Source organism: Erigeron canadensis, chromosome 2 (assembly GCF_010389155.1).
Source record: "Erigeron canadensis isolate Cc75 chromosome 2, C_canadensis_v1, whole genome shotgun sequence".
NCBI lineage: Eukaryota > Viridiplantae > Streptophyta > Magnoliopsida > Asterales > Asteraceae > Erigeron > Erigeron canadensis.
This window is the reverse complement of record NC_057762.1, coordinates 7,676,070-7,687,460: the sequence shown is the minus strand read 5'-3', so window position 1 is coordinate 7,687,460 and position 11,391 is coordinate 7,676,070. Positions and strand designations below refer to the sequence as shown.

The 11,391-nt window shown below is 30.1% G+C and overlaps 1 protein-coding gene across 2 annotated transcripts; it reads right to left on the bottom strand.

Annotated features, from left to right (window-relative positions):
- Positions 1–5,335: 5,335 nt before the first annotated feature.
- On the bottom strand, positions 5,336–10,925 carry LOC122587386 (plant UBX domain-containing protein 1-like). 2 transcript variants are annotated; one of them, XM_043759537.1, is made up of 7 exons: positions 10,766–10,925; positions 10,397–10,499; positions 10,227–10,292; positions 6,791–6,858; positions 6,555–6,684; positions 5,869–5,973; positions 5,336–5,732 (listed from the first exon to the last, which is right to left on the bottom strand). In XM_043759537.1, the coding sequence occupies exons 1-7, from the start codon at positions 10,847–10,849 to the stop codon at positions 5,545–5,547; spliced, it is 744 nt and encodes a 247-aa protein (XP_043615472.1). In that variant the 5' UTR covers positions 10,850–10,925; the 3' UTR covers positions 5,336–5,544. The 2 variants fall into 2 exon arrangements, with proteins under 2 accessions (XP_043615472.1, XP_043615473.1); XM_043759538.1 differs by having other exon boundaries at positions 10,397–10,475.
- Between the last annotated feature and the right edge of the window lie 466 nt (positions 10,926–11,391).

The window sequence follows — 11,391 nt, the reverse complement described above, 5'->3', positions numbered from 1 at the left end:
GCAGTCCCTATGATATGAAATGAAATGATATGATATGATATGTTTTGAGATGTATTGTATGGTGCATGTTTGTATGGCTTATTAATCTAGTTCACTAGACTCTTTAAGTTGCCATGTCACGTGCACGTTTAAGGGCCCAAACGTAAAAGATGATTATGTGTTATGTTTAGGTAATGTAGATTCCTGAACTATATGTAATGTAAATCGAGCTCGTATATGATATGAAAGTGTTAAGCTTAACCCGTACTTGCCCTTGCCCGGTGAGTACGTATATGGTTGCTTGGGTGGCTCCTTGCAACATAATTACGTGGTTAGAGTATCTCCGGGTGGCGTGATTAACCACCAATGTCTTGAACATACGGACTACTCCTGGATTGGCTTGCCATTCCTTAACGACACTGATGGACCGCCGTAAGGCTTATCCATCCAGTCGGGTGTGAGGTCCCCGTTAGGTCTTTTGACCGCCTACACACAAACTTACACCTTATATGATATGAGTGACTTATGTCACACCTGAAATGATGTTATATGTGATGATGAAAAGATGATTAGGCACATCTAAGACGAACAATCCTATACGAATGATGTTTATGGCTATATGAGATGTTATGTGCCTTAATGATGAAATATGACTTTTAATACGTTTTAATTGGACAAATGTTTTTATAAGCTCGTGTTATCTTACTTAGCTAATTCGTTAGCTAACACTTGTTTCTTGAAATGTGTTGTTCCTTCAGGTTTAGAAAGCTTTGAGTGTTGATGAATAAAGAGCGAGGCATGGGTAGATTGTTTGAAAAGGATTATAGTTTACCCATAATGGCTACTCCTTTAGACCTTTGAATTTTATGTTTAGATATTTATGAATTGTATTGACTTGTGATCGGTTGTTTTATGTTGGGCAACCGATGGATTTCCATTTAGACTTGTTTCAATGATATGGTTAGTAACACCGTTTGATGAATAAACCAAACTGAAATTATTGGTTTGGACTTTTAAATGTTTTTCCGCTTTCTTTGACACCGTTAGGTGAAAGCTCATGGAAATCTTTGTTTTTAAATGATGGGTGTTACAGTATTAAATGTGTAATTTGTGCCTAGTAGTCATAGTATAGAAAATATTTATTTTTAATACAGTTTCATATAAGACTCGAAAAAAATAACTAACAAAAATAAAAATGGTAAAAATCTTTAGTTACTCGGACAGATTGTCACAAAATTTATATATTGAAGGTAAATATCAAAATAATAAATAATAAAATAGGTGAAAAATAACAAAATATGTTAAAAGAATAAACTCTTTTGTAGTATAAGAAAAAGTCATAATCAAACTACAACTGCAACAAACTATATTAAAAGAGATGAAAAATAATACTCGTGATAACATAACAATTTAATATCAAATAATAAACAAAATTTTAAAATTTAAAATTAAAGTGATATGAAAATGTTATCATTTTTTATTTTTTTTGAAAATTTATAGAACTTATTTTGTTTATTAAAGATAGGAAGAACAAGAATAATATGAATGAGAATGATTACTAAAAATTTAGGTTGTAGGATAGAATGTCATTCAAAATAAAATAAAATTAGGTGATATATAATAAATTTTAAAAAGGGTAATTGGATTGTAATTGTATATATAATAATTTATTTATTGGGAAAGTTTTAAGCATATTATATATCTTTAAAATTCAAAAAGATTTGTTTTGATAGAAAAAGATTTATGCTAAAATTTTAAATATAACTATCTATTTAATAAGCAAATAAAAAGTAAATAAAAATTTAGAGAAATAATAAGAAAACTAAAAATAGTTTTAAAGGGCTCCAAATTTACCACCAATAGATAGATAAATTCCGTTAGGCTTTGAATCCTCGATCATTATCCCAAGGAAAAAAGTGGAATAAACGCCAGAAATACATATAATATGGTTGAATTAGTTTTCTCAAACTACTCGAGACTTTTAAATGATAAACTAATACACATGAATTTTTATTTTTTTTAACAGTAAGTCGGTATTCGACATCAAGGGACACTTCACCGTATAATGGTGAAGCCCTGCACGTACTTTAGACTATGAGATATATACCATTACCGTTACAAGTAATTCAAAGGAAAAACCCTCAGGACATGTCACTATAGAGAGTCAGACTCATGACCTGAGATAAAACCAGGGATGACTCTAGTCAGTTGATCTAGCCTTCATTGTCAATACACATGAATTATGAGTCTTAGACTCGATAATTTATGACATTATATTACACGTATCAACTTCTTACTTCTAGCAAGGTAAATGCAAATCAAAGTAGTATGAGATCACAATCACAAACTTCATATATTATGAAGTATATATCAACGAATACAAAATATCCAACATTTGTAACCATAATATATACAGTAATAATTAACCATTTAATTTTACGTGCTTCTCACTCTCAGTATTATAGTAACGATTTTTCTTTTTGTATAATTGTATTTTTTTTTTAACAACATATCCGCTCGATCCATTTCTATACTACTACAATTAACATTAAGAGCATAAGTCCAACGGTCTTTTCTCAATAGCTAGACAAGAGCCTATAACAAATGGACTAGCCCTACACTGAAATTATAGTAACGATTTTTACAATCTAAAGCCCCCAAATTAAAAACGAATTCAAAATGTATTTCATTCATTACAATTTAATTATCTTCCAATTCTTACAAAGTTATTATCAGCGTATATATTCATTCCATAACAAAATTCAAATCACTGATTTGCAAGATCTCAAATTCATATATGGCCGGGTTATAAATCATCTACATCCACACAATAGATATATATGCAAATTAACATTTCATAATTTGTTTCAAAAGACCATGGCAAAAGTAACATTTTCATTGAGCTTTATTGGTATCTTCTTATGTTTCATCTTGTGCTCCAATTATGTAGAGGTAAATTAAAACATACTATAGCAATTAAACCAACTTATTCTTCCACGAACATTTTAACTTTGTACATTTTTGTTCTAAATGTTCGTTAAAATGAAGATTTTAACATTTTTTTTGTTATGATAATTTGATAGGGGAGACCATGGTGTGTTGCTCATGTCAACGATACAGATGCACAATTGCAACAAATTATCGATAATTTGTGTGATAAACTCAACTGTAAGGCAATCCAACCGGGGGGATCGTGTTTTGATCCAAATACGTTGCAAAATCATGCGTCTTATGCTATCGATCTTAATTATAAGGTCACGGGCATGTGTGATCCTACTTACGCTGACTTTATCATCAGAGACCCATGTAAGTTGCTTTTGTATTCACTTTATAATCTAATCTTCATTCACGAATCAAAACTATGTGATTTTTACTAGTGAAGCTGACTTCTTGTTTTTCTTGATTCAGCACACGGAACATGCGTCTACCCTTAAGTAATGAAGTGTGTGATTTTGAGGAGAAAAGGAATGTAACAAAAAAATCGTCATCAATGAAAGTATTATTAGTTTTTAACTTCTATTTGATGTTTGGTTTGTTACATTATGTTTAAGTTAAGAATATTGTATGATAGATTTTTCTTTTTTTTTTTAAAAGCATGATATATTAGTGAATAACAAAATTGCACTAGCAAAGCAAATGGAACCATTGGGACTCTGAAACAGGATTTACAGTGTACAACACTATGATTAATTATGTGGCAAAAACAACTTAACTTTGAGATAATTTAGCGCTTATATGTTACACATAAATATAATGTACTCTATAAGATGTCATTATATTTGATGAATTGAAAAGCACATTTTAGTTGATAGTCATTTGATGTGAAAATTAACTTCAACGATGTAAAATCTATTAATATCTTTACCCTATTTATTATAATCAGTTAGAGCATTAACAATGGTATCACACTAAATGGTAACAACCAGTTAACCACACCATTTTTAAAATAATAATAACATTAAAAATTATATCCGATAATGTCCCAATAACATTAAAATTTATATTCGATAATGTCCCAATAACCATTAAAAAACACAAGACAATAAAAAAGAAACCATATAATTACTCAAACACACCAACCTTGGGCTTCCCCGCCACTACAACATCAACTCTGGTAATAGATGACCCCAACGACCCCGGATGAAAGCCCCTGGTCGACCCAGCTATTATTACAAATGCTCTAATGCGCTTACACCATTACGACACCACAACCACACTAATTTTATAACAATAACCTCTATAATCATATCTTTACAATACCTAAAAAACCAATAAAAGAAATTAGATAACAATTAAAAAACCCACATCATACTTTCCCCAAGATGGACACGACCACCTTGTCCACCACACCAATGCACCTAATGGTTAACACTACAACATGGTCTTTCACCTAGCCCACACAACCACCATACTATTTTGAAAGTAAATAATTTAAACAAAATGAGCATTTTAGCTTTAGTTGTTAGTAACAAAGAATCTCGGAACTTAAAATCAAACATATTGTTTACACAATTTATCTTTACAAAAAAGTGGAACAAAACGAATTCAGCTGCAAGTATATGTGAAGAAATTGTAACGCTACTCAACTTAACAATTCTGATAGATCCAGGTGTCTTCGTTCGAAGTTTAAGAAGTCATATATCACATTGTAAGTGCACATCCAAAAACTCAACAAAATTGTCAGTCTTATCCTTCGAGGGATGCACCCGTATAAGACCTCCAAATTTAGCAATTCGTTAAATCAATTGTTATTTTCTATTTAAATAAAAAGAAAAAAATATATTAATGATTGATTGATAAACTCTATACAGACCAACTACCCTAATGTACTAAAGATGAATAACTTTTATGGTGAAAATAGTCGAACGGAAATTCATCATCTAACTACATTGGTAAACACTCTTACTACTTCATTCCTTCCAATTAAACTACTAAAACAAATTTAAAAAATTCAACTCTATTGTTAAAGCAAACAAATAAACCCCACATTATCCTGTTTAGAAAGTTCTAGGACGCACACACTGGCACACTTTAACCTTAATGTTAAAAAAAAAACCATCTTGAAGTAAAAATATCAGGGTGCCTTTAATTATCTTACATGATTATGAGATTATCATTTTTCATATTCATATACTTGTAAGTTAAAATAACTTTTTGTTTCTAAGTAGGATAAAGTTCATTCAATTATTGGTAGCATTGCTCTAATTTAACATAAATCAATGAACTAACTATACGATTGTTAAAACTTTTTACAAGGGCAGCCATTAAATAAGTTTCGTATAGAGCTTCCAAACCTAGAAATGGCCCTAAAAATAGTGTTCTTATATGCTTGATTTTAATTGGTTAAAGAACAAAGTTAAAGTTGGAATCCCACCATCGCAAATAATCAATTGAGTAAGAAATTGGCCACAATTTACACTTACAATTCGTTCAAACTAAAACATCAGATATCATATTGGTACCAAAAGGACCTTTGTTCTGTACTGCAACCTGATTTTAAAAGGATAATTTGGAAACCATATCAATTACAAGAGTAAACTTATCTGCATTATCTCTCTTTAGATGTCACATTTTCAACCACTTTGGCTTGACCATCTTCTTCTCAGTAGCTGGCTTTTGTGCTGGAGGAACGACAGCCACAAAAGTTTCAGGAGCAGGTTGTTCAGGCACAGGATTCTGCACAGATAGGAGCTCTAGACCCTTCAAAGACATTACATCATCTTTAAGAAATGAAAGTTGTGCAGTATCAACACCTAGATATACAACATTCACACAACCAAATAAATTTTCTATGTTTGTCTAATAATTCAGAATTAGTACAATGATCTTGTGAACCCAAAGTCATAAATATCCATACAGGAAATTGGAATACAGAATTTTGATACTTACCTTGTGGCAGGTCATACGAGAAATAGACAATCGCACCAGGAGCAAAGCCAGCAGAATAGAAGTCCTGAGACATGTTTGTGATTCTCTTTTTTGGAGGAACAGTATCTGGGGAAAGATGACAAAAATCCCCTTAGATATCTTTAGGTTTTGACAAAAGGTCTCAAATATCACTATGATTGGTTAACGATAGATGGACTTGGTTGTTTTAGCTCTAGAGAATCAAAGGGAAAACCTTCCAAGCATAGCTAAAATGAAATGACTAAAAGGTCACCAAAAGTATATCAAACACCCACAACCTCCTAAATAACCTAATGAATGTAGATTATTATACTATACTAATCGTATACATTTTTTTATTATCAAATTGAAAGTAATAATAGAACTACACAATGTAGACCAAAAACAGTGGATGAGTCAATCCGACTTGGCCCAACTCAATTTGAACTCTCCATGTACTGAAAAGTTACTCATTTGGATTTGTTACCCCTGACCCTGCCAAATAGCCCATTTGGTAGACTAACTGTATATGTTGTTTCAAGATATTCAAAATACAAAAGCTAATCATCTAGCAAGGTGATGTAAGATAGACAGTCATGGATTTCCTCTTCTATAATATATACTTCTTAGATATGACTGATCTCTCCAATGTTTGTAATAGATCAAAAAATAGTTTATTAAGTACTCACACAAATAGAAAGGAAGGTCAGGTCGAGCCACAACTTTCACAATAAGATCAAATAAGCTTTGCATTGTCTCTGATGGATTAAATGTCGCTTCCAATGTGTGGTTATCTGGGAACCTTACACGAACCACGGCCTGCATATAATTTTGGATTAATGACAAATACCAGTTATAACATACGAAATTGCCAGCAAAACATAAGCAAAAGCCAGGTGTTCAACAGATTAAGTCCAACATTTACCTTGGTAATTTTGGATCTCCTAGCTGCTGTTTCTGCATCTCGAATCTTTTTCGTCTTCAAATACTTATCTGCACATAATTTCACATGACAAGATTTGACAATCACTTTTTTCAGGAAATGCATTACAATATGTTTTAGTTTGTTCCTAAATGAAAAAATCTCATATGTTTATGTTTTGACAATTATAATCAGGATGTTCCAATTTGATACAAAATCATGTCATCACTCCTAAGAATCGTAGGACACAAACAACATAGCAAAACCGACAACTTTTTTAGAGGAAAGAACGAAGATGTTCTACATGTCTGAAAGATCTCTTATCTACCAATATATATATAACAATGTCCTAAATTCATTTATGGATAAATAAGGACCGTTAGATGAGTTCAAACTTTTAGTTACAACCCTTATATCAAAATAATTATATCATTACCAAATTTATTATTGATAAACACAACATTAGTCCTTCTACTTTATATAATTATATCTTCTAAACCTTTTTTAAAAAAGTCAATGTTATTAAATCGAATATATATTCCATCCGTTCAAATTGCTTTTGGAAAGTAAGATCTTGGTTTTATTAGCGTGAATTATGATTTAATTTGTACGTAACTTTATCTTCTAGGAAGAAGTTTTATTTTACTTTGGTTTTTACTTAAGAAAAACTAATTTTCATATTAGTGTAGATGATAATAAATGTATATAAAGTTGAAATAACAAATAAACTTAACAAATTTTTGATAAGAACACTTAAATGTATTCCAATAATGAATTTGTAGCCCCTAGATCTACAAGACGATGCTACTATTTATTTATTTATATAATTAAAATCCAAATATTATATTACCCAGAAATAAAAGAGCATATATTATATTATCTACAATGTATAATATATAGATGACATCATAAGTTAATTTATGAAGAAACAAGCTTATAACTTTAAACCTTAAGTTACAACGTTAGATCAGAATAATGATAACATTACCGAATTTGTTATTAAGTAAATATAACATTAATCTTCTTACTTTATATAATTAAATTAAATTTCATATATATAAATAGTATCATGGACTTTATTATTAGTCAAATACGACATTAACTTTCTACTTTATATATTTAAACAAAATATGAGATGTATAGTTATAATGGATATATGTAAATTTGAAAAAGTTTTATATTTGAGTCTTTAAAATAAAGAGCCCATCGAGGTTAAATTGTTAGCAAAAAGATATCTTCGATGTTAAATGGGAATAAGTCTTCAACGAATTTAACTGCAACTCGTCGAACTTAATTAATGGATAATATACATCGTAGTTTAATAATGAGACTTCCATGAAAGTTGCTCAAAGGGGTAGGCCACTATGCTTAAAAACAATAAGAGTTATCGAGGTTAAAAGATATTATTATTAGTAGTAGTATTTTCATTCTATTTTAAACCTCATATCATTAAAGTAGCTAGAAATTAATTTTTATTTTGAACCCTGCATTTCATTGAAAAGAGTTATTTATTATTTTTATAAAATAAATTTTCTACTAATAAATATTTAGTTACTGTTTTCTTTAAAGTATAATAAGTTGAGGAGAAGTAACAAATTAAGATCGTAAATAAATGAGATAAAATATGAATACTACACGTAAGTTTTTACACAAATAAATTTTTAAAATGAGTCAACACACGATACACAATTCAACAACTATGGATTAAAATTGCAAAAGACTCATCGAAGTTATGCTATTTGGTCTATCGATTTTAAAATGGAAAAAGTCAATCCAGCTTAAAATAGTCAAACGAATTGGACCTTAACTAGTAAAATCAATGCCCGTTTAAGAATATTAATTTCACGTAATCAGATATCAAATATAAGGGTAAAGTTTGAAAGTTAAAAAGAATGCATGGTCGACATTAATAATTTTCAGTGTATTTTAATATTCAGGTAGGAATTATTAAAACTATTGACTTGGTGAAATTTGAAATTTACTTGTCTAAATTACAATTAACTTATTAGAAGTTAGAAGAGTTTTAGCGAGATATAGTTCAAAGTTTTTGTCAAAATATTAAATATAATTGTGAAGTTTGATATTATTTTGCATGAGTTGGAGAAAAAACTATAAAATAGCATAACTTATTCAATTTAGTAGTTAAAAAGTATTTTCATTATGATAGTAAAAAAAATATAAAGTTGACTTTTTGAGACTGAAAAATTTCTTTTAAAAAATTTTAAGTAAAAGTTTAGATCGAGATGAAGAAGTATTTGTTATTTTAATTGAGAAATAAATATTGCATTTGCTACTTTTTGAAAAAATAATATTTATAAGCTCGCTTGGAAAGTAAACAAATAAATATTATATGTAGGAGTGATGCTTAGATATAATTATGATGCTTTGATATTTTATATGAAATTATTTTTTGTTTTGTCAAACTTTTTTATAATAGTTTTATATTTTATATCTATTGCTTCAATAGAATGTGTATGCATTCATATAAGCATTAAACCATGTAAGAAAATTGTAAAAAGTGACTTAACATGGTTAGAAGATCACTTAAGGATAAGTCAAATACATGGCCAAATTTTAATCAAATTCGTTAAATATTTCTTATTATCTTTGAATTTAAAACTATCTCCTAATACAACAATTTAAATTTTACTAAATTATTTATGAAATATAAAATCATGAAACTTTATGTTCTTCTTTTTTTAACCAATTCCATTTAGATGGGTTGGTCAGGGGTATCTTCTAAATCCACTATGTGGGTCCTGGAGGTGAGTTTTTACCAAGATCTCGGGTTCGAGTCTTGGGTTTCCATCTCAAGGTATATTCCATGAGGAGGGGGTTGGAGGTCCAGCGATTTGTTGGTTAAAATTGCCTCCAGCACGTCTGAATCGAAACTAACTTAAAAAAAAGATGTTCTTTTTTTTTTCTATATAGAGACTGTTGTAATTATAGTTTATATCTTAATTTTGATTATACATGTGTTAGTCTTCAATAAATTTTGTTTATTTGTCAATTAACCTATTTTAGAATGATATTATTAATTAACTTGATATATTTTTGCATCATAATGCTAATTAACTTATTTTCAACATCTTTTATCTATGTATCAATTTACATTATCACGAAAAAATAATATATCATAAACTATATATGTCACCCGCGTATTACGCGGGACAATAATCTAGTGTGATAATACAACACGCGTGACAAAATTAGCTCCAAGTTGTAAATACATTCAATCATTTACATGTTCTACTCCGTATTGCATTTAGATAGTCGATTAAATTCCACAAATAGCTAAGTTTACCAGTGATAACAAAAAGGTCATTCCAGTCTCAACCCCCGATCCCAAGCCACTGAAAGACAGTTACTCTATTGGAAAACAATCTCTCATAATAATCAATATATATATATATACACACACACAAATATATATCCTGACCTTCCTTTTTGGTAGCTAATATACGATAATAATCTTCGGTACTAAACTCCAAGTCATCTAGGTCATCTGCACAAACAATAAGATTCAAATGCTATCATATAACGAAACGCGCACATACGCGTACTTTATATAACTTAAAAATGTAACAAAATTAATATATAATTCGTTACCGCTGTTGGAAGTGTCATTAGACGGTTGAGAAACCGTAGGGGTTGTGGTCTCGAAAACACGCATTTCTCGGCCGTAAATCTGTTTAGCAGCAGCAAGCTTTTCCTAAATCACCAACACTAAGTTTAATAGGTAGCAGTTTCGTAACTAATTAATAAAATTAGAAACCCTAATTACTGATTACAGGTCACAAGTATTGAATGATTATTATAAGAATAATAATAATGTAACAATCTGATTACGAATACTAATTGAAGAATTATTTCTATTTATCATATATAAAGCATACAAATAATATAATATGGATATATAAAAGTGAAAGTATATAAAAAATAAAAGTAAAATGAAAGAAAGAAAGAAAGGAAAGGGACCGTGGCGAGTTGAGTGTCCATTGGATCGGGAATAGCAAATCTAGTTCGTTTGAAAGGAGAAAATGGCGGAGAATCGGCTAGCATCGACGGCGATGGGGTCGAGCGGGCGGGCGGGCGGAATTATGGATTTTGCGAAGACGAGTTTTATCCGTTGCTTGACTAAATAGATTACCTACCTATTTATATATGGGCGAAGCCACGGTTCTAAGTTATTTAATATTTAATAGGGATAATTACTAAAATAGACTAATAAAGAAGGACATTTTACAAATTACAACTTACAATGCATTTTCAAAAATATTTAATTTAGACAAATGACCTGTGGGCTACATAAGAATACATCACGGATGAACATCACCCAATTAAGTGAAGACATGTTGATGGTGGGGGATGTTGTACTTTAATAGCTTTATACATATGATATTTTCGTTATTATATCATATCTCTCACAAATACATATACCCAAACATCATGTGATACATCTTATATACCTTTCTGATTTCATCTTTTTTATGCGACCAAACCCACACCTCCTCCTTCTTTCTTGTTACCGAGCCACCCTCTTTTTCTCAATCGAGCTCAACTGTTTGGTGCAGGATTATGGTCAGTCGTGCCTTCGCAACTGT